The sequence below is a fragment of the Colletotrichum gloeosporioides genome (genome assembly GCF_011800055.1).
Source record: "Colletotrichum gloeosporioides strain Lc1 chromosome Unknown consensus_112, whole genome shotgun sequence".
In the NCBI taxonomy this organism is placed as follows: domain Eukaryota; kingdom Fungi; phylum Ascomycota; class Sordariomycetes; order Glomerellales; family Glomerellaceae; genus Colletotrichum; species Colletotrichum gloeosporioides.
The window spans coordinates 27,953-50,187 of NW_025544757.1; the positions used below are offsets into that span (position 1 = coordinate 27,953).

The following is a 22,235-nucleotide window of genomic DNA, read 5'->3' on the forward strand; positions in this document are numbered from 1 at the left end:
GATGAAGGATTGTATTGGTGTCGTTGGTTGAAAGAGAGTGTGAGTGTTGTTGTGTAAGTCGTCGTTGAAAGTTGTGATGAAGAAATGAATGGCACACGAGAGTGTCAAAGAGAGAGTACACCCGTCACAGAGGGCAGAAGAAAGACAGCAGCAACCAGCGCAAAAAAAGAGAGAAACGAAGTTTGTAGCAACGATGAGCAGAGAGAGCAAACTCAGACGGTGTTGGGGCCGGATTAGGTCGCAGTATTATATCTATCGTGATCCATGGTGAACCCCTGGCTGGCAAAGACCCAAATTGGGACTCACTACGACGGCCATGCACCCGCGTCCCTGGTTGTCAGCCCCATCGAGGGGCCAACAATCTGAGATCCATGATGATCCATCCAAGGACGTTGGCACTGTCGGGTTCCGGCAACGTGGATAGTGGCGCATCGTGGGACGATGATGGCGGTTGTGATTCGGGCATTGCACGAATAGGGGAACGCACAATAGTAAGTCGAGTCAGTTAGATGAAAGGTGAGGGTCTGTCGGGTGACGTCCGTCCGGAGGGGACCCCGGGACAGAGTCCAGAGCCCGGCCGAGCTAGGCAAGCAGTGCCGACATTGGGCCCGGTACTCAGAGGCCTGTCGAGGGTGTGAGCGTGGTGATGGCTTGCGAAGGGATGGAATGGCATGCGGTGGTAGGGAAGTTTCCCTCGGAAAGGCATGGGTTCATCGGTCAGCCAACAGCATCGTGGGCAGGCAAGGCGCTTCGGTGGATTTTTCACGCAATTTTGCGCTCCCGTTGTTGATGATGGTCTAGGTGCTTGACGGCGGATATATTAATCGGACAGGGTTGTGTCGACATGCGAAACGCCAGGAAACGAACGGTCGTCCGAAGTTAATAAACTCAGCCCAACGTCACTGGCTGCCGCAGGGGCCAGTGTGGAGAGCTTGTTCATCCGAGGACCAAAAACAGACTGCCTGTCCAATTGGGCTGAGCCTGTTACAAAGATATGGCCGACGAAAGGGGGGCATGAGGGCCACGGCTTGGAAGAAGACTTATCCACATGGAACCCACACAGCGTGTCGGACCCGGATGAGACTCTCTCACTCTCATGGGATGGATCAATAGGAGCTGCTCCGACCCGACAGAACAGCGTGGAAGCACTCCCGAAGCGCTCGCGTGCGCCGGCCGGTGGCCCAGAACCGGAGGTGAGTGAGTTCCAGAATCTGTATTCTTGGGGCTCTTGACCCATCCGCCGCTAGGCACAACGGGGCTACCGTCATTTATCCTCCTTAATCTCCGTTGTTAAGTCTTCGCCCCCTCATGCCGTCTCCTCTTGGCGGAACCAGAATAGCCCTCTCTGCAACTGGCAATCACATTGAAACAATATCGGCGGCACGCTCAGCCGTCTGCTGTGTATCCGAAAGAATATTTTAAAAAAATGTCGCTGGCTGCCTTGCCGCTGTTTTCATCCCAACACCAGCCACACAATCAGCCACATTCAAGCCACACACAAGCCACAACTCGTTACATGTAAACGCCGTATCATGGAATCAACAAGATGATCAATTGATGACCGTTTAGACTCACATATAAATTATTCAAATGCTTTCTATTGATGTCTGTGTGAAGATATAACCTGGGATGCAGCATGCGAATGCGACATCCCATGCGCACGCGGCTCCGCGTTGCACTCGACAACTCGGCCCCAAGCCGAACAGTGTTGTTGATCGATCACTACCACTGCACATCCTCTGGTGCAGCGAGGGCGGATCCGCGGGGCACAGACTATGCGAATCCAATTCCTCTTCCTCTTCTTTTCTCTTCTCCTTCAAAGACCCCTCATTCCCGCCATCACCTTCAGCTCTGTCTCGGTCGCAGTATCCAGGCCAAGACCTGTCAGAGTCGGCCGAAGCCAATCCCATCCCTTGCAAACGAATTCATCCCTTTACAATTGGCCTTGAACGCGTGGCAATCAATGTCTCTGCGACTTGGCACTCAGGGCAAGACCGCAGCCCCGCCCATGTCTTGGGCGGAGAAATGATCGTCATCACAGGGCATCTCAGCAATTCGGTCGTCCCACATCGGAACCCCCTGTCGGCCCCCTCCGACCAAGGCGGAGAATGACCCATGTTCGGATTTCCTGTGCCGTCGACGGTCATGGTCGGGCCACTTGTAGCGCAAGCGAATGCAACCAACGAGCACCGATTGAATGAATTTTTATCATCGTGCCCCCATTGATTCAACATCTGTGGACCAATTTTTACTGGGTATGAATTGGGGTCCGTCTCAGGCGATGAAATGAATGCACGATGGTCTCAAAGTGTGGTCATTTCTTAGATCAAGACTCACGAGCCAGTCACTAGCCAGTCTCATCACCATCATCACACTCGGGGACTACAAGCTCTTCAGCAATACACTTAAAATCGATTGGTTCGACTACGCAACGATACTAACTCATCCGGGGTATTCATCAACCTGAAGCCAACCTCATGTAGGTCTCCATCTGACCTTCATGCTCACAGGGAACGGTCGCAGTATTCCCCAATCCTCCGTCAGGTACTGCGAGACGCCATCTGTTCTCGCAACACTCTCCTGGCTGCCCGGACGTTGCAACACATGCCCCGAGGCCACGGACGTCACCTTCTGGATAATTCCCTGAGGCTCTTCCTGGCTGTGCGAACGCTGCAACACGTGACCCGAGGTCACAGATCTTGTCACCTTCTTGATGATTCCCTGGGGCTGCTCAACGAAACGCTCAGGCTCTGTTTTGCTCTGATCACGCAGTCGCTCCAGTCTCTGGCACTGGAATACGGCTCTGAACATGCCAATGAGCGCTGCATGAGTAGTACTCGTACCCAGGTAGCCATGTGCCGCCAAGCCGTAGTGAACGTATGACTCCAACGGTCTCCTCGGGTTGACCCTCTGCGGGTCGGGAAAGTGCGTCGGGTCCAAGCCAGCCATGCCGGTCTGCGCTGCATATTAGTCTTTGGTCATGAGGTCAATTGAAGGGCAACTCACGAATGTGAGAGAGACTCTGTCGCCTGGCTGAATCCTCACATGTTCCTGCACAACCTTGCTATCGACGACTCTCTCGTCCACAATCGTCTCGTTGACGGTTGCCTCGCGACAAGAAATGAAGCCGCCTGCTAGGCGGATACCTTCCAATGCGTAGCCTAGCAGCTCAGCGTCGGTTTCCTTGTTCTGCTGCTGTACCGCAACATGATGAATCTTCATGACAAGATCCGCATGGTCCAGGTAGTAGTTGACTGCTTGGGCAAACTACGCGGGGTTAGCAATGAAGTAAATCGTGACGTGAATGCGACTTACCATCTGCGCCTGCGCCGGCACCATTGCCACGGCCGTTGGCAGGATGTAGTTCCAGGTCATGTCGTGAGTGCTGACGCCATCTTTCGACAGATTGTTGATCAAATTCGGCCCATACGATGCAAGATGCGAGCCGGGAGCTCTGTCAACTGGGAGCTTGGATCGCTTTTTGACGTTCTTCTCCAGCCAGGCCCCGAGCTCCGACAGGCCCCTCTGCGCCTCCTGCTGAAGAGGGAAGGCCTTGACCGGGTCGCTGTTGAGGAAAACGGAATCAAAGACAGCTGACATGACCCGATACATCTCTTGTTCGGTGAATACGCCCTTCGGGTTCTCTTTGGTCTTCAGGGGCAAGTTGAGAACGTGAGAAGCAAAGTGCACATGCGCCAGGTTGCCCACGTCACGAATGATATCAACGTGCGTCTGCAACTCACAGGGTATGTCTGGATTATGATAACCCAAGGTGTACGACTTTTCGTTTATCAACTTCTTGGTGATCTGGAAGTAGAAGTTCTTGATGTTGTCTTGGCCGCTGTCTCTGCGGAGCTCATGGTCCATCCAAGCCTGTGCTTTGCGGTAGTCGTTGTCGCTCGACGACAAATACTTGTTCCAAGTACCCATGATACGATTGAAGCCGTTGCTCCAGGTAACTTTGTACTTGTTCTCGCTCTTGGAAATATGCTCGGCTGCCCTGTTTGACAGAATGTTGACATGTCGCCGGAAGGGTTCCCCGTGCTCAATGTAATCCCCCTGAGTTGTGTAATCTTTGGGAGTCTTGTAAAGTTGCGGCTTCTGGTAGTCAAATTGGTCATGTCGTCCGAGGCTCGTCAAAATCTTCCTCGTCTCCGATGAGGTGACCATGGGGTAGTGGGCGTAGACTGAGTTCCCCTTGAAGTGGTTGGGGAAAGCCCTGAGGAAAAGCTTGTAGAACACACAGCCGTGGTTGACGTCAAGGTCGTACTCAACCTCCTTGAAGCCCCAGCTCGTGAGGTTGCGTGGGTTGTAGTCGATGGTGTAGTATCTGTCACCGCGGACAAGACACACTGCATCAGACAGAACTACTCGCGAAATGGTGTAAGTCGGCGCGATTCCAACGCCAGGCGACATGGGCTTCTTGGAGTCTTCTGCGACGAGACCCGGATAGAGTTCAACGTTGTCCGGATGCTGGTAGAGATGTCTGAGAGCTTCCGCAACCTCCGTATCGGGGTTGATCTCTTCGAAAGTGTCGTATGGCTTGAGGCCAAAGTGCTTGCGGAACTCGTTTAGGCCGGCGACGTTCCATTCGCGCGCTTGCTTGATGCCTGCAACCTCCACGTTTTTCATGGACAGAGGAACGTTGCGCGCCCCAAAAGAACCGGCGGGCGCGTCCACAGCACTTGTAATGATATGAACCAAATCATCGTCATTGAACTTGCCAGTCACTTTGTCACGCTCGAGTCCTCCAAATGCACGTTTTTCGGTAGGAATGTCTTTGCCCGTTTCGTCTTTGCCCAACTTCAGGTACGCTTTGATGGCCATCTCATCCGTTTCCTTCTTGGTGAGGACATGCTGCAGTTCTTTTTCTTTGAAAGCCTGATCGATCCACTTCGCGTCCTGCTCGGAGATGCAGGAGTGCCAGCGATAGCAGAGGTTGAATTCGGCCGAGTTGACATTTCCGGTACCAATTTCGGCGCCCTTCGGGGTCCCAGCACCGGCACCGGCCTCTTGGCGTGGATCAAGCGTCCAAGTAGTATTGGTCCGGTTGAGATTGACAATGTTGCGGACGTAGTCGACAAGGGTGATGTTGATGTACAAGCCGCAAGTGACCAGTCGTGCAGTCTGGAAGAGGTCCTCGTCATAGCGCTTCGCTGCCTCCGCATCGCCATCGGCTGGAGGCGGAAAGCGGTTGTTCTCATTGATAGCGGCTAGGTTCTCGGCCACATGGTTGTGGAAACGGTTGAACATGACGAGGAGGACACAAACTCCGGGGGGCATGATGTTCAATCGCCTGTCAGCGAATGCGTCAGGGTGGAGCTTCCCGTCCTTGTGCGACCTGACTTCGTCTTGCATTATCTGGTTGCTACCGTACAGTGGTGAGAGATCGAGGTAAGCCGACGTGTTTGATATGTTGGAGTTCTCGCGGTCTGTCCAGAACAAATCTGAGAGTTGTCAGAATGAGCTAGTTGTACATTTGGTAGACGGGAAATACCGTGAATGATGATGGTGGCCCAGTGCCATAAAACACTTGACACATTATTGGGGTGCGACTTGAATTCGCGCCGACCCATGACGGAGTCGAAAACCAAACTCGGGTCGGGCAAGGCGCCCAGGGCAACGTGACGAGGCTTGACAGACCGAGCATACGGCTGTCTCGCAGCACCGCGTAGAGGAAACAACGGGTTCTTCGAGATGGTTAGTATGTCCACGCCATTCCGCGATCGACGACACTCACGTTATAAGATCCATCGGCTGTGCGGTACATGTACTTCACAGGCTTAAGATTACCATGCTTGTCGCGTCTTGCATTATCTAACTTGGAATCTTCCGGGGGGCCATCCAAGTACAACAGTGGCGGGTGCTCAAGAGAGTCCCAGAGCTGCTCGATGAAGACGTTGGTAAGGATGTCTCGAAGTCTGGATCTATGCGGCAGCTTTGCGACGATCTGAATGGTGCGTTCCATGATCATCGTCTTGTCATCCTGTACACCGTGGTCCTTGATCTTTCCTTTAAGAATGTCGTACAAAGTCTTGAAGTCTGGGGTAAACTATTAGGCAATGAACCTCCTTGAGCTGAAAATCGAATTTCATACCTCGAGCCTGCAAAGACTTGAATTCTTGCCTCTTTCCTGGGCGAGATTGGTCCACGGGGTATGACCCGTCACCGAACATGACTGGCAGCGGTCGCTTCGATTCGGCAAGAGCCTTGCGAAGACCACTCAACTTGACATCATGCTTGCCATAGGTTGGATCGCCTTCGCTCGGAATATCCAGGCTTCTTGCGTGAGGGCGAACGCCATGGTCGTGTTTAGCGGAATGCTGTTCGACATGTTCATGCTCTGCCACGCCGCTCGAATGACTCCCGCGCTTCTGGCTCATGACGGGCAAATCATTGGTGTAAGTCACGAGTATCGTTGATCCTTTACGTTTGTCCGTAAAAACAAAGTCGCGAGACGAGCGTAAAAGCTTCAGGCCTGGGTATTCTCGCACTCTTATCAGGGACACAGCATCTCGGCCACAAATGAGGTGACTTCCATTGTAACTGGGTTTCAGGCCGTCTCTCTCCGTCGGTACCACCTCATGCTGAGGCACGTGAAAACTCTCACGAATACCAACGGATGAGACCGCGACGATAGCGCTCGACTGTCTTAGATGCTGTCTGGGACTAGACCCCACCGCGGATGGTATGTCGGCCGGATGTGCCCCTGCAACCATCGGTGGTGATCCCTCTCGGGAGCACTAGGGAAAGATCATCGCTCAGCCCATCTGCCGATCCATGCTTCCTTTCGAGGTTGCTCAAAATTTGCGGTTTCTGCCCGCGATGCAACCGCCGGGATGCCGTTGACGAATCATTTCTGACCGTTGGATGCGGCCGTACTGCCGAACTAACTTTCACGGCAGGGACACACGCAATGCGAGCTGCCGTAGGCCCTCTTGGGAAGAAATCATCTGCAACACGGCTGAGCGCCGGCATTCCTGATCAACAGCATCACCCCAAGACATGCATTTCACGGCTCGTGTATGTTGTGCGATGGGAATCAGTCTTGACTGCGCTGCCCAATGGGTTGAATCCGCTTGCACGCTTGAGGTCAAGCCCCGCCTTCATGTGAAGATGTTTCCTCAATCCTAGAGAGACAGATAAGAATCTTGTGTAACTGTCGAGCCAGCCCAACCGGCTCGCAGATCCCCGCGCCCTAGCCTTGACGAGATCGACCCGTTCCGACAGGACTTGGCACATTGCGGGTCATATCTCTCGACGGTGAAAACGCTCCCGAATGGGCATCAAGAGTTGCAAGACAAGCCTCCAGCCATTGATGATGTCACTCTGTGGCAGTTGGTGATTGGTGGCATTGTTAGCTCTGCCGCATGTCTCACAGTGATCTACTATTGTATTACATTCCAAGTGTCCATAATCTCTCGCACATCTGCGAGCTATCTCGGCTTCTGAAGAGCTAGTGGTCGAGCGGATTAGGGCGACTGCCCAAAAGAGCGGTTTGCGCCAAGTCCATTCCTTAACAAGGGGCATCTTTCGAAATTGGGCATGAGACATGTCTCTTTCCCTAGTCTCTAGGCTCAAAGCTGAGGATGCCCTTGTCCGAAAACATTCATACCACAGGTGTCTTGGTTTGTCAGAAAGAGGGGTTTACAGTTCCAATGCTTCGACTAGTGGCTGTTAGGTGTAGATCTGTTTCACGAAGAGGTTTCACTCATGGACGGTGTGAGTCGCGGGTGAAGTGAAGCTCACAGGCTTGACCGAGGCCGACGATCATGCTGATTCAATTCTGGCATCATTTCACGACACTGGGTTAAAAATGCATTGCAGATGGTGTAAGACACGAGCGGAAAGTCGGCGCCGCTGATGAGAAACGATTGGCCCACGCAAAAGACGAGCTTCTATAGGGAATGCCGTTTGGTGACGCACATCAGTCCGGATCTGACCGGTTGCATATCACCTGTCACCGACTACCAGGACTTGCCAGACCGCCGTGCCCCCTTGAGAAACATATGGAATGCGTCGGGGTGTCAAAAGATCGCGAAACGTAACCACCCGTATAAGGGAAAACGCACCCACGTCCGCGCACGAGAAGTAGCTACTTGGCACTCCATAGGTGTTAGGAGCTGAGAAAAGAAGACAAGCTTCACGTATGAACAGCAGTGTCAACGATGCATCCTCATATTCTCAAGCATCCTCACACTCAGAACGGCCAGTCGGCTATCAGAGAGTCAAGGGATGTCAGCCCGTTCGACAACGGCGCGTTCCGGACCGGGCAGGTGTGCGGCCCCCGGCGAAAGCTGATTCTTTGCTTTGACGGAACCGGAAACAAGTTCCGGGGGGACGATAGCGACAGCAACATCCTGAAAATCTTCCGCATGCTAGACAGCAACGCAAACGACCAATGTGAGTCTTCGTCCGCTGCACTTGCCGGCCCTTCTTTTCTGCCAGCTAGCTAACCCGAGCGATAGTTCACTATTACCAACGTAAGTCGTCCCGAGCAAACGTCGATGTGCGATTGTTGACGTTGTCACAGCTGGCATCGGAACGTATGTTGTCTCCGACAACTTGACGCACAACGGCCTGCGGGCCAAGTGCAAGTCATACTACCAGATGGCCAAAGACTCCGCCATAGGATCATCCTTCGACCAGCATGTCGTGGGCGGCTATCGCTTTCTGATGCGATACTACTCACCAGGTGATGACATCTACATGTTCGGCTTCTCACGGGGAGCCTACGTGGCTAGGTTCCTCGCAGAAATGCTGGATTTTGTCGGCCTGCTTGCCCATGGAAATGAGGAGATGGTGTCGTTCGCGTGGAACTCTTTCTCCCAGTGGCAGGCTCGCAGGTCAAACTCCACGCCTCAGGGCAAAGAAGATCGCGAGAAGATGTACCAGTTCCTCAAGGGGTTCCGCGAGACGTTTTCGCGACCAATCCGGAGGATCCGGTTTCTGGGACTCTTCGACACTGTAAACAGCGTGCCCCGGTTCGAGACGGCATGGATGCAGCGGAGCAAGTTCCCGTACACCGCTCGGAGCTCGGCAAAGGTCATCAGGCACGCCGTGAGCATCGACGAGCGGCGTGCCAAGTTCCGCCAGGACCTTATCTACCAGGAGCCCAACAGGTGCCGCAAGAAGAGTGCTGCTAAGCGGATGATGGAACACCACCACCCCATCAACGAAAAGGTGCAGGAGTTCCAGGAGAAGTACAGGCCTGGCCGGAGATCAACTCTCGCGCCGGACGATATTGTCGCTGCGGAAGACCGCGGTCGACGCCAGTCCCGCGCACAGGGGGAAGACGCAGATCACCCTGCGCCTTTCCGTTCCCGTTCCAGGTCCAAGTCGAGGACTACGAACCGGTCATACCCGGGTGGCACAGAACATGATGCTTCATCAATCCACTCCAAACCGCCGATGGAGGATCTGGGTTACGATTCGGACGACGAAGAGGAGCAGAGCGTCGACGAGGTGTGGTTTGCCGGGGGCCACGGCGACATTGGCGGAGGATGGGATGTAAAGGCCGGTAGCAAGAATGCCAGCCACATCCCGTTGGTCTGGATGGTGCGCGAGGCCATCCGCGCAGGATTGACCTTCGATATTGACCAGCTCGAGAACCTGGGATGCGTTGAGTCGGTCGCTGGACCTGGGTTCCATCCCGTCCCCTGGGTAAATGAGACCCCTGAAAGATCACGTGCTCCATCAACCGTCCCCGAGATCCATGTGGACGCTCCATCTCCGGTCGGGTCTCCGAGCGCGTCTCCGAGCGGATCAGCCACAGTGCAGGCCGACGAAGAGGCCGACGGGATGACCCATGCCGAGACAGGAACTCTGTTCGGCAAGATGATTAGTACGGCGCACGAGGCGGATATCCACGACTCTCTGGACTTCAAATGCGGGATGCACCCTGCGACGGTCTTCCTGTGGCGTATGATGGAACATCTCCCCTTCCGTCGGCTGGACCTGAGGCCTGATGGGAGTTGGAAGCCCATCCGCTGGCCTCTACCCAGGGGCGAGGTGCGTGATGTGCCGGATAAGGTGAGGGTCCACGGAAGTGTCATTCGCAGGATGGAGAGGGATCCCAAATACCGTCCCGGAAACCTAATCGTGGGAGGCGGTGGCAGAGGGTGCCGAGTTGCGCCCAAGGAGTACGGCATGGGCAAGTGGAAGTGTGTTCAGGGCAGAGGAGACCCCATTGACGAGATTTGGGTTCGTGAGCCCAAGGCCGAATGAGATAAAAGCTGCGAGGAAGGACAAAGTCAAAGTCCATGCAACTCTGACATTGCGTTTGGTTGATGGCTCGAGTATGGTAAGAAGCATAGTTGAAGTAAGGTACATAAGCATAAATGCCCCTGCGAGTGTGGCTTTCGCTTTCGCGATGGGCAGCGTCCGGTGCAGTGGTGCTCTTCAGGGGCACCTCACATTATTAAGCTCCAGGCCTTCGGCTTTAGCGGCCCCCCAAGACCCCGGACGCGGCGATCGACGCCCTGAGAGGAGAAACCGCAACGTGGCCATCGAGCCGTGCACATTGTACCTCGACTAGTTTGTTTCCATTGCTTCAACTCTGCCCGTCCCTTGTCCATTGGATCGATGTGTATGAACCTTGCCTTGCGCGACGGCCCGACTGGAAACTATTTGGCTCGCCCTCACCGTCTCATCTGCTCGCCGTTGCTCTCAGTTTCTCTCCCCGTCAAGCCAAACGGCACCCCTCTCAACGCAAGAACTCCCCAAGCAAGGTAAAGGGCCCAAGGCGTTGTTATCTCGGCTTCGACGTCCCGCCCCAAAGCATAAAGCGCATGTCAACCTTGCCGTGGTTCGCGTCACTGACCTTTGACACGTCTCGGCAGGCGATCCACCCCCTCGGCAACCGCCATCGCTGCTTGTCGTTCACTGAGTATTCCCTGCCAACGGCTACTCGTCTTCCAGATCCCCTCTGTAGCCTCATCAGGTAGCCATACGGCGGTCTTCTGCCCTCGTCGATTGGCTTTTGCGCAATCATCGCAAGGGAGCCATGACTAGCGTCTCATCAGTCCTAGCCACCCCTTCATCGGGCGCGGCGTCCTATATGCCCAGCGAGTTCCCCCAACAGGTCCAATATGCGCAGATGGTGGGTTCTCCCCAGCGTCGACTCTTTTCTCCAGACACGCCGTGCTCTGTGCTGTTTGTGAAGCGCCTCCGTCGTCGTTCGCGGGCTTTGATGCCGCATGTAATCGCCGCTGGAACACCGTTCGCTCACTGGTACAGGACGACCCGCCCAAGATGGCTGTCCAGACGTATACGCTGCCTCCCCTCCCCTACGATTACAATGTAAGTCACTCAATGGCAACGCAACATCACAGCCTGACGTGATACAAAGGCTCTCGAACCGCACATTTCGGCGGAAATCATGACACTGCACCATGATAAGCACCACCAGGCCTACGTCACGAACCTCAATGCTGCCTTGGGTAACTACTCCAAAGCCGTGGCCGAGGTCAACATTCCCGACCAGATTGCCCTGCAAAACATGATCAAGTTCAACGGCGGAGGCCACATCAACCACTCGCTCTTCTGGAAGACCCTCGCCCCTGCAGACAGCAAAGACGCCTCGGACCCCAAGGGCTCCGCTCCATCGCTTATGGAACAGATCAAGTCCACATTTGGTAGTCTTGCTGGCCTGAGAACTGTTTTCTCCTCGACATTGATGGGTATTCAGGGCTCAGGATGGGGATGGCTGGTCAAGGCTCCTGGAAGGGACGGTGGACTTCGCATCGTCACAACCAAGGACCAAGACCCCGTCGTTGGCGGAGAGGTGCCCATTATTGGTATCGACATGTGGGAACACGCATACTATCTGCAGGTACGTCTGTCGACCTTGGCATGTTCGACGCGGTTTGGCTGACGATTTCTAAAGTACCAGAACGGCAAAGCATCGTATGTCGACAACGTGTGGAAGATCATCAACTGGACGGCTGCCGAGGAGCGGTTCAGGGGCAATCGTGAAGATGCCTTTGAGATTTTGAAGGCTGGCATGTAGCTGGCCCACGCTTAGGCTTCGCGGTGCAGGTCTGCTATTCTCACGACTTCTCATGACGGGGCGCACTTGTTATAACCGTTTGTGAACCGAAACGTTATCATTGTTGATACGGCGCTCAGAGCACGCGGAAAGCCTTGCTTTAGTCTCATCAGCTCGTCAACCAAGATGATCCGATTTTGGCAACAGATCCCAGTCTGCGTATTTCGTGCTGACTCAATGCCCTTGATGAGCCCCTCCCCTCCTGAACACATCTTGCGTCGCTACCCTCGACCAGCGATATTAGCCAGGACATCGCCGACTGGCTCTCCCGCTTCATCCGTGATGGCTGCCTGCTGGGGGAACGCAATGAACAGCGCCTCCCAGTGGTCGTAGTATCTGACTATAACACCGCCGTCTTGATTTCGTCCATTCTCTTCGGCGAGCATCCCCGAATGCCCTTGATTCATTTGGACATGATGCATGACAAGTCCTTGTCCGTGTTCTCCTCGTTGGCCCCAGACCCAAACATCCGCCTGCGCCTCAACTGCCGGGTCAAAAAAGGACATCATCATGTCGGCAGTATCCTGAACATGTCCTGGAACGTTGTGTGTGCTGAATGTTCCCTTTATCATGTGAATATGTCCGTCTGCCACCATGTCAAGTCCTGGGACATGGTGAGGATCTCGCTCGGATGATGGAATCTCGTGGTATCCGGGCTTCAGATTCGCCAACATGAAGCTGTCTGACACAAGAGAGGCTGTAAAGTTGCGATCTATCCAATACACGATGCGAGTGTCGTGAACGTCTGGTGCTTCCATACTGAGAGTTGTGAGTATATCAATGTTTGGCGGGGGCGTAGGGGCGGGGCTTGTGTGGTAGGTCTTGCCATCTCGGATGGTCAAAAGTGCCGTTCGTTCTGAAGGGCTCTGAGGGGCAGAAAAGAATGTCGCTGTCCCCTTCCAGACGCCATAATCGGGCATTTTCGCAGCCGATGCAAACAAGAGCATGGAGAGGCAGATGCAGAGGACCAGGTAGACACGATGAACCATGATTGTTATTGACCGGAACTTCGTACATGCGTCTTGACTAACATTGACAGGTGAGTTGAGAACTTTTCTTAGCCGGAATTGAGGAAAGGTCGTGATGCTGCACCAAGTTTAACCCGGCCACTAGCTAAGTACGTTGTGCTATCTCCATCGAGCATGGTTGAGGAAGCGATGTTATTCTGAACCGTGCGCGAGGAAATGGGTAGGCCTTTCTGTTTTCCACAGAGGACACTAGAGCACCGCCGCTCTTCATCTCACGGCCAGCGCACATGAGTTACTAGCCGACGGGTAACACGTTGGGCAGCTTCGGTCAAGTAAGGTACATGGCGAAAACTCCGGCGGTGACCGGCATCGGATCGGTGAACATGGCCCCGCTTCGGCACTTCCGCACTTCGGGAGGCGCACGAATGTAAGTCGGCCGAAATTCTACCTCGCATGGATTTAGAGTACAGAATTCAAAAGGCGACAGTCCTAAGTACAAGATGTGCAAATATTCGAGGAAATCGATCATTTTGATTAATGTTTTACTCTTATCCTCCCCGCCACTATTCTGAAATCGAGCACATTGACTCTCTTCTCCTACGGATACCGAAGTCATAGAGCTGCCAGCAAAATCTTTCCGTCTCTCAATTCAGGCCCAGCCATAGGCCCAATGACGCGGGCTGCTCTGCATTGCGCCAAAGTCAATTCATCTCCTCGTTGCCTCTTGCGAACCACGACGCCCAATTCATGGTCAGCATCCGGCCACTCAAGGAGGGCGTCCCGTTCCCCGCACTTCATTGAAGAGGGTGTCATCCTCCGGCGCTGCGATTGGTACCAAGCGAGCCGAGCCTACTTCGAGGCGCTGCCCGGGACTTATTGACTGGCCGTTTGCTTGTCCAGGTATCAATGCATTGCTGCCGTTGACCATGCCGTGCGACGCGGTCCCGACACCACCGGGGCGGACGGTGTGGCTGTTTGGGCTCCAATGACGAAAGCCTTCCGCATCAAACCGCGCTGAAGAATCCAATGACACCAGGCTTCCAGGCGTGAAGGGGGCATATCACGACGAGGCTGCGTCGCGCGGTCGCATGCTGCCTGCAGAAGCGTGTGCGCCATCTTACTTCCTGAGCGTAAACTAGGTCGTCTACACACCCTCAATTGGTTCGGGGGAGGTAATCAAACCGCCTCATCACGGCCCAGGCTTGCCTGAAATTTGATCGAATGCATGATGGTGGGCGAGATGAGGCATGCGCTGGACACTCTCCGACGAGGACGAAGCTGCCCAGAAGCTGTCATGCCACTGCTGTGTCGTAAAGGGCTGGCGAGGCTATGGCTGAAGCACAAATAGCTGCCCTCGTGCCCCGATGTCAAAGTTTGGTTGATCCAGATCCCTCACGGTCTCGTTCTTGAGTTGGAGGACTGCTCTTGACGCCTATCATCATGAGCGCCGACGCTGTCGAGGAGCTGAGAAGCTCTCTGAAGCAGTAAGTCCATCGGCGAATCGCAAAAGCCGCAAGCGCAATTGACTCACACAAGACAGTCTTTACAACAATCCTGAGTTCTCAGATCTCACTATCGCCAGTCGTGAGAATGAGTACCACGTCCACAAGGCGGTTGTGTGCCCAAGATCCAGCTATTTCGCCGAGAAATGTCGTGAAGCCAAGTCGCAGGTCGGCATCCGTGTCCCGGTACAGAAAATCCATCTCGATGCTAACGTAGCACTGTCTCCGCAGGCGGCCACAGACGGATGCCTGAATCTTCCCGACGATGACCCTCAGGCGGTCGGGATGGTCATTCGCTACTTCTACCAGCTCGACTATCCCTCGGAGCCCTCAACATACGTGCCTCAGACCAACGGCCATGCCCATGCGAATGAACACACCACCGACGACGACGGTCCCAACGGATCCATCAAGTCAGACGACGCGCCTCTGGACAAGGACATCAAGGCAGAGGACCCAGGAGAAACCCTGGATGATTTCCTGCCACCCCAGCCACAGCGAACCACCAAGAAGCAGAAGAAGCGCGCCAAAGCCCAGGCGAAGGCTGGCCTGGGTTCGCCCGAGCCCCAGGGCGACTCCCTCGCGTCCCCAGTTGCCCTCGAGGCGTCTCTCAGTCATGACAACCACAGCGAGGCAGGTGGTGCGGTACTCGAGTCAAAGCCGCCCGCCACTCGCAACGGCAACATCGCCGTTGATGCTAAGCCAGCGGCCGCGTCCGTGGTGAACACCAAGACTAACGGCATAGAGGCAGTCGCAGCCAGTGGCACCAAGAGTCTCGTTCTGCACGCCAACGTGTATGCGCTATCCAGGAAATACGGAATCGCCGGTCTGCGGTCCCTTTCATTCGACAAATTCCAGGCAGAGGCCGACAGCCAGTGGCACACGGAGGAATTCTTGCGCGCGGCGGAGAAGGTCTACACCTCGTGCTCTGGTGGCGACGACGACCGGAAGATGAAGGACGTGGTCGTCGGCATGATCTGCCGTCATGGCGAGATGATGGACAAGGCCGAGACGCAGAAGGTCATGCGGACCCTGCCCAAGGACCTCATGTACGACATCTTGATGCAGGTGCGACAGCAGGGCGGGTTTGCCATTTGAAAACACGGGTGGTTGGTCACAGCCGCGAACACAGATGGCATCATGCTAGCTTGTACTCCTTTCATACGAGAAGTAACTCTTCGCCTGTATCATACACGTACTCAATCCATGTTTTGGGGTTTGGAAGTTCCGATTGGCGCCATATTCTCTCGAGCATGTGTATGGCCTGTTCCACGTTCCGCGTCCTGACCAGTTTGTGCATATCGAGAAGGATCTGTTTGACCGCCATCCGGTCTGCGGGGTCCCTTGCCTCAGCACCTGCGACAAATGCCGGCCACTGGCAACCTTTGAAATGACAATCCCTTGGGCTAATGCATCGCAGAGACTCAACTGCGGCATGGGCAACATGGGAAAGCTCGGTGGAATGTTGCCCGGCTAGAGCCCTCCGGCCGTAGATCTTAATTGCACACTTGTAGGCATGCGCCAAAGACTCTCTCTGAGACACATAGTGTGGTTCGGGGTAGTCCACCGCCCACTGCCGACAAGAGAACTGTTCGAGCCGCTGAAATAGTTGCGACGCGCGCATGGCAAAGTCTTCTTGGCAATTCCCAGCCCTCGAGGTGCACAGAAGGGAGTTGAAGCCACAGAGAATGTGCGACAGCTCCGCGGGACATCCCGTCCAACCCCGGAATTCTCCACGTCTCAAGATCGTGTAAAGTCCGGGGTCGGTGAAGGTCTCAGACAAGTCTGGCTTATCGCGACACAATGTTGAGCCAAATGTTTGAAGCCTGCCGGTGTTAGTTTGCTGTCTGCGCAATCTGTGCCCTTGACTTACGAGACATAAATTTCCTCAAAATAAGCACCAAAATTCCAAAACGTGGCATCATGCAATTCGGAACCCGCTAACCCAGCTTCGGCGTCACTTCTCAGGGCAGCGCTTGTTCGCGAAACCAGCAAAGCCCGCATGCCACCGAGATGATACTTCCAGGACCGATACCCAAATTCGAGAAGTTCTACCCAAATCAGAAGCAGTGTAGACACGACAACTGCGTCCGAAGGGCTTGGGCCTGTCAATGCCAACCTCATGTGCGCTATGGCTTGCTGCTTGTGCATGAGAGCGTCTGCAAAGTCCCTGGAGCGGAGCTGCAACGATGTCGCAGTATCACTGGACTCGACGCTATCCGAGACTGCCATATGAAACAGCAAGCCATGTTTCTCTGGAGGTTCCAATGTAATCTCAGAACGCGCTCGATGATGTGCCGCGAGTGATACGATGGTATGATGAACGAGTGGGTTAGACAGTGCCATTGGCATGAACCGTCTGAACGGATTTACAGATTTCTCGTCATAGATGCTACACTCCATACAACAACGTTGTTCGTCTGAAAGTGAAAGATTAATCAGTGCTAAGCCAGATCAAGAGTTTAGACTCACAATAAGATATGTACTCGACGGACTTGATGCCATGCTGGCGGAGGATGGGGTCAACTGGGCTCTGGAGAAGTGGGCCAACCTCCCATCTATTGATTTGCCGATCATCGTCTTCTGGCGCGCGCTGTACGTCTTCATGTGTTCGATTATGCGGCTCTTGGGGCTGGTAGTGATGAGCTCGTCATGTTCAGACAATAAACTCTGTAGAAACGGCTTACCTTGGGCCATTCTTGGTCATAATCTTTGACGGAAGAGGCTAGGGTTGGTGATGCTGGATGTGGCGTCTGTTTGTGAGCCAACTTGCGGCGGCGGCCTTGTTCGACCCAGACAAGAGGTTTATTGGGTCCGTACCCCAGACACTGCAGCCCCGCCCGGGTGCATTTGACGCATGCCGGCTTGAGGTTGTCGCATCTCAGGCGCCTCCGTCTGCACGTCCAGCAGGGCACATCTGCGATCAGCCCGTTGAGATGAGACCATGTGCCATCTACCACATCCACGGAGCTTTTGATAGATTCCATGGTTGCGCAACAGTTCGTGTCCAAGAGACGGCCTCAGTAGGAGGAGTTGTAGGGCTGAAAAGTTTGTTGAAGAGTCGATCAGATGAGTGTCAGGGGCTGGAAAACGAATTGCGGGAGCCGAGAAGGGAGATGTTTCATCAGAAGTCAGCCAATCGAAACAGTCGGATCATCCGCTTTTGCGCACAGACACCTCGAATTCACCTGGGCCAGCCATGCCAAGGAATCAAGACAATCGAGGTGCCGAACAAGCCACCGAGAAGCTCGTGTAAGATGGACAGCTTTCGATGTCGAAGCCCTTAATCAATACACGTATAGAACAATTTCGGCATTGTCTGTGATTTCAGGCAGTTATTGACGCCTCATCATGAACTCATTGCCTCAAAAACTCCCAGCTGCCACACATCTTTGCTCTTACACAATCGTCTCCTGATTGCCCAATCATCATGGCGGGGGCGAATGTGATCCCGGCAAGACCACCGCCCGTCTTCAATAAGCCCTTGGTGTTTCGAGACCGGAAAATACAATCGTTCTTCGCAAAGGTCGGTGCTGTTGTCCATAGTGACATTCTCGGCTGCGATCACCCCGAATGGATCCCGTTAATCGGATACAATCACCGATATATCGATTATCTTCAGACTTTCTACAGAGTCACTGGCCTTAGCTGCAGTGGTGCGTATCTTGCTACCCAGCTCATTTATATGTACTTTACTAGAACTTGGCACAGAAGGACAGTGTTGGCTCACCGCACAGGTGGAGCAACGTTTGAAGTCAAAGCCAGACTGCTTACCGCACCTGCTGTGTGCAGACATCTCGAATGCTTTTGTCGCCTTCTCGGTGAGTTGTCCCCCAAGGACTTCGCGTTGATCTTCAAATATTTCCTACATGACACTAAACCTTTCAGCATCGTCCCGTGGAGCCATTGCCAGACCGGGACACCAAAACCGAAGATTCCAAATACGAAGCATCAACCCTCAAATCCGAGCCTGAACCTTTCAAATCGTTCGCAACGGACAGCACCAAACACCATGATTCCAATGCGATCGATATCCAGCCCAATCAAAATACTGGAAACATCGACGCTGTTCACTTGACGCAGGGAGCCAGTCCGGCTCAGCCACGCTCATCGCATGATCAGTCTTCTGACTCTGACTCGTCAACTGATTCATCCTCTTGCTCGTTGACAGCTTCGTCATCGTCCTCAATTTCATCTTCCCGAAGCATGAACAAAACACCAGCATCAGGTAACACAAAGGCAGCATCTAATATCGCACACGATCCATTCCGTCCATCACAGCCTTCAGTATTGCCATTGCTGCACAGTCATGGCATCCAGAAAGGTGCACGCCCCAGCCCTAAATCCGTACCAAAGACTCGAGAGAGTACGGCCAAGTCAACCTCCAGGAAACGACCTGCTCCTCAGCGGCCCAGGCCAAGTATCTATGATGATCCCGTGGAACCTGCGGCCAAGAGAACTTCGCGTCCCCTTACCATGAATGGGTGTTCCAAGGCCTCCCAGGGAGCTTCCATCATACCAGACAGGCCGCTGAGGTGGACAAAGATACACAACACTCGGTCGCAGGCTCGGGAGCCTCAGCAATCCGACTCGTTTCCGACGTCCACTCAGCCACCAACGCAGTCGGTTGAAGTCGTTTCCCACAAGATTCCCTCTGATAAGGACAGCGCATCCCAGGGCATGGTACCGAATCTCGTCATACCAGGAGAATCGACACCGGAACCCGTCGTCTCAGAGATGGTCTCCCCCCAGCTCGGGCCGTGCAAAGCATGCGACGAACAGCCCTGTCGGCACCTGCGACACTTTTCAGTCCAGCTGGACGAAGAAGATGTTGAGTTGCTCGACGCAACGGATGAAGTCAACATCGCCATGAACAACTGCATTCAGGCCAATAGGCTCTACGACATCATTCTCATGGCCGAGAAACCGGAGCTAGCCAAGAAGATGGCGAAGAAGGCGGTCGATATCGCGCGAGATGGGGCAGCGTTCGTATCTGATTTTCGGAACCTAGTCGAACTCAACATGAGTTGGATGAAAAGTTTCCCGACACTTGAGAACATAAGGGACTTTGACCCGATTCTTGTCACTATTCCCGCGGAGGACAGAGAGGAGATGGAGATGCGCGCTCTGGTCAAACCTCTCAGCAGCTACTTTTGGAACATCACGGCGTTGATCGAGTCTTTGAACCTCCAGACCATACTTGTGGCAGGTGTCACCGAGGAGAAGGCGGCAAAGTGGATGGGCGACGCACGGTGTGACGCGCTGAAGAATGCTCAAGATGCAGAGAGGGAATTTAACACTGTGATCGAGAGGTCCTTCCAGTAAAACGCTTCGCGGCTTAGCTATCTTGGATTTTGACGTGTGGCTTTGTCTTCATCGCCATCATTGGGTTTGTGTGGAATTGATCATTCCATCGTGGTCCCGTATACGAACACACTCTACCATTAATGCCCGTTCACTCCGAAGACTGTCTCTATCACGGGTGGGTGTTATGCAAAATAATAAAAAGGGATCTTCCACCAGTCAGCATTGGAATTTGACAAGCCTTTACGTTTGCGCTGCTGACATTTCGGCAGTTGTTGGCATGCGATCTTGATTGGGTGGTCGATAGGATCGACTGTCTGAGCTCATGTTCAACCACGCGGGGTATGTCAGACATGAACTGCGGGGGTATCAGAAGAGCAAGAACGGCACCGAACAAAGCGTAACGAAATTTAATGACAACCAAAGGTGAAGAGTCCCTCCTGTGGAAGACCCAAGGCTCCAACAGCGAGCGTGTTTGTTTGCTGGCTTGAAAGTGGTCGGTTGCATCGTTCGAACGAGAAACCTGTTGAGCGCTGGACTGACCACTATAGACTAGGTGGCATCGGCATAGACAATGGCAACTTCAAGCCATGTTTCATGGCCGCAAGGTCGTTATACTACGTGGGGACCAACAAAGGACTCCCAGGCGGTTCCAAGAAATGTGGCATACATCGACAACCTCAAGTTGGACCCAAAGCTACAACCAAGGGACTATCATATTCATGGAAGTAACAGAGGCTCGAAGATTCTTTTCACGGAGGTTCAAATCTTGGAATCGACAGGTCGGCAACCATACCCAGGCGATGTTCTCATCGAAGGTGAGCAAATCTGCCCAGGAAAGATACACTCTTGCATGCTAATGGTATTGAAGACGAGAGAATAACACATGTCGGAACTGTTCCGAGAAAGGAAGAGCTCAAATAAGACCCGTGCGTGACGGTATTCCACGGGCGAGGAAGGACGCTGATGTCAGGGTTGGGTGACGCTCACGCACATTTGACTTGGAACGGGGGCGACTTGACCCGCCTAGGAGACTTGCCAGTAGAGGAGCATGTACTTTTGACGATCAAAAGTGCCAAATGCTTTCTTGACTCGGGATACACGATGTACGCACTCACTTGGTGCATGATGTAGATGGGTCTCATCCTGAGTTATAGGTGTTTTGGGGCTGCCGCAGCAAAGGACCGACTTGATATTGTTATCCGGGATGCCATAAACTCTGGAGACATTCCGGGTCCCCGATACCTGGCCAATGCAAGAGAAATTGCAAAACCAGAAGGAGACCTAGTAGCCTCCATTACGAGATTCGCCGATGGCCCCGAGGGTATGTCGTTGTCAACTCTTACACCGAAATAGTTTGGGCTAATACATGGCAGAGATGCGAGAGGTTGTTCGCTCAAATATTGAGCGCATTAGGGTTGATAACGTCAAAATGAGCATGTCAGGCGAGGAGATCACAGGCAACCGCGCGGCAGAAGATTGCTACTTTACCGCTGTAGAAACGGCTGCGTGCGTCGAGGAAGCTCATAACCATGGCAAGAGAGTATGCGCACATGCCCGAGCTCGCGACTCAGTGAAGATGTGCGTCAGTCATGGGGTGGATGTCATATTCCATGCATCCTATGTCGACGACGAAGGTAAGCACGACTTCAGAATTCTTGCCTGGCTGTCTGCCACAAGCCCAATTTAACTGGATACATGTAGGCATGGAAATGCTGGAGAAAAATAGGCATAGGAGCATTGTTGCACCGGCGATCAACTGGCTCGTGGCAACTGCGTATGAAGCCGAAGCGTTTGGGTATACTCACGAGGCTGCCGAGAAGGCAGGATATGTGAGAGAGCTTGACACTGCAGTTGCTGGCCTTCGAGAGATGCATCGACGCGGTATCCTCATATTGCCTGGAGGGTAGGTACAGCTTCGGTTGTGTCCCTAACACCATGCTTGTGCTTATGTACGTGTAGAGACTATGGCTTCGCGTGGACACCACATGGCACATATGCTCGAGATCTGGAGCACTTCGTCAATTTGCTCGGATTTACGCCGCATGAAAGCATCATCGCTGCGACCGCCGGCGTAGCTGCACTCTTCATGAGGAGTCATGAGTTGGGCAGAATCCAGCCCGGATATCTTGCAGATTGCATTCTTGTAGATGGTGATCCGCTCAAGGACATTAGTATTTTGCAGGAACTCAGCCGGCTCAACGTCATTGTAGTCAATGGGAAGATCCACAAGGCTGTACCATTCGAGTATTACCGAGATATGCGGCGGACGTAGCATCACGTGCTTTCAAAGAAGTATTCAAGCTTCTCTATGTGTGTGGAAAACTCTACAAAAGGTCAATAGGTGGTAAATATCTGAGGCAAGCAGAATGCAAGTGGATTAAGGCATAAGCCAAACAGCATCAAATCGTG

At 53.6% G+C, this 22,235-nt stretch overlaps 9 protein-coding genes across 9 annotated transcripts; 6 read left to right on the plus strand and 3 right to left on the minus strand.

Annotated features, from left to right (window-relative positions):
• Positions 1 to 2,475: 2,475 nt before the first annotated feature.
• On the minus strand, positions 2,476 to 6,383 carry GCG54_00013109 (Linoleate 10R-lipoxygenase; the record flags this gene model as incomplete). Its single annotated transcript, XM_045412969.1, has 6 exons — positions 2,476 to 2,955; positions 3,007 to 3,267; positions 3,316 to 5,447; positions 5,498 to 5,690; positions 5,741 to 6,042; positions 6,098 to 6,383. The coding sequence occupies 6 exons, from the start codon at positions 6,381 to 6,383 to the stop codon at positions 2,476 to 2,478; spliced, it is 3,654 nt and encodes a 1,217-aa protein (XP_045256750.1).
• A 1,785-nt stretch (positions 6,384 to 8,168) lies between these two features.
• Positions 8,169 to 10,227, plus strand: GCG54_00013110 (uncharacterized protein; the record flags this gene model as incomplete). Its single annotated transcript, XM_045412970.1, has 2 exons — positions 8,169 to 8,403; positions 8,534 to 10,227. 2 exons carry the CDS (start codon positions 8,169 to 8,171, stop codon positions 10,225 to 10,227), a joined length of 1,929 nt encoding a protein of 642 aa, XP_045256751.1.
• A 1,026-nt stretch (positions 10,228 to 11,253) lies between these two features.
• GCG54_00013111 (Superoxide dismutase [Mn]) lies at positions 11,254 to 12,010 on the plus strand (the record flags this gene model as incomplete). Its single annotated transcript, XM_045412971.1, has 3 exons — positions 11,254 to 11,301; positions 11,351 to 11,833; positions 11,888 to 12,010. 3 exons carry the CDS (start codon positions 11,254 to 11,256, stop codon positions 12,008 to 12,010), a joined length of 654 nt encoding a protein of 217 aa, XP_045256752.1.
• A 260-nt stretch (positions 12,011 to 12,270) lies between these two features.
• On the minus strand, positions 12,271 to 13,038 carry GCG54_00013112 (uncharacterized protein; the record flags this gene model as incomplete). Its single annotated transcript, XM_045412972.1, has 1 exon — positions 12,271 to 13,038. One exon carries the CDS (start codon positions 13,036 to 13,038, stop codon positions 12,271 to 12,273), a length of 768 nt encoding a protein of 255 aa, XP_045256753.1.
• A 1,419-nt stretch (positions 13,039 to 14,457) lies between these two features.
• Positions 14,458 to 15,617, plus strand: GCG54_00013113 (uncharacterized protein; the record flags this gene model as incomplete). The annotated part of the gene is made up of 2 exons (XM_045412973.1): positions 14,458 to 14,501; positions 14,558 to 15,617. 2 exons carry the CDS (start codon positions 14,458 to 14,460, stop codon positions 15,615 to 15,617), a joined length of 1,104 nt encoding a protein of 367 aa, XP_045256754.1.
• Positions 15,618 to 15,678: 61 nt separating this feature from the next.
• GCG54_00013114 (uncharacterized protein) lies at positions 15,679 to 17,506 on the minus strand (the record flags this gene model as incomplete). Its single annotated transcript, XM_045412974.1, has 4 exons — positions 15,679 to 16,345; positions 16,393 to 16,939; positions 16,992 to 17,112; positions 17,207 to 17,506. The coding sequence occupies 4 exons, from the start codon at positions 17,504 to 17,506 to the stop codon at positions 15,679 to 15,681; spliced, it is 1,635 nt and encodes a 544-aa protein (XP_045256755.1).
• Positions 17,507 to 18,995: 1,489 nt separating this feature from the next.
• On the plus strand, positions 18,996 to 19,844 carry GCG54_00013115 (uncharacterized protein; the record flags this gene model as incomplete). Its single annotated transcript, XM_045412975.1, has 1 exon — positions 18,996 to 19,844. One exon carries the CDS (start codon positions 18,996 to 18,998, stop codon positions 19,842 to 19,844), a length of 849 nt encoding a protein of 282 aa, XP_045256756.1.
• A 553-nt stretch (positions 19,845 to 20,397) lies between these two features.
• Positions 20,398 to 20,957, plus strand: GCG54_00013116 (uncharacterized protein; the record flags this gene model as incomplete). Its single annotated transcript, XM_045412976.1, has 2 exons — positions 20,398 to 20,641; positions 20,749 to 20,957. The coding sequence occupies 2 exons, from the start codon at positions 20,398 to 20,400 to the stop codon at positions 20,955 to 20,957; spliced, it is 453 nt and encodes a 150-aa protein (XP_045256757.1).
• On the plus strand, positions 20,958 to 22,098 carry GCG54_00013117 (uncharacterized protein; the record flags this gene model as incomplete). The annotated part of the gene is made up of 4 exons (XM_045412977.1): positions 20,958 to 21,147; positions 21,200 to 21,460; positions 21,528 to 21,729; positions 21,786 to 22,098. 4 exons carry the CDS (start codon positions 20,958 to 20,960, stop codon positions 22,096 to 22,098), a joined length of 966 nt encoding a protein of 321 aa, XP_045256758.1.
• Between the last annotated feature and the right edge of the window lie 137 nt (positions 22,099 to 22,235).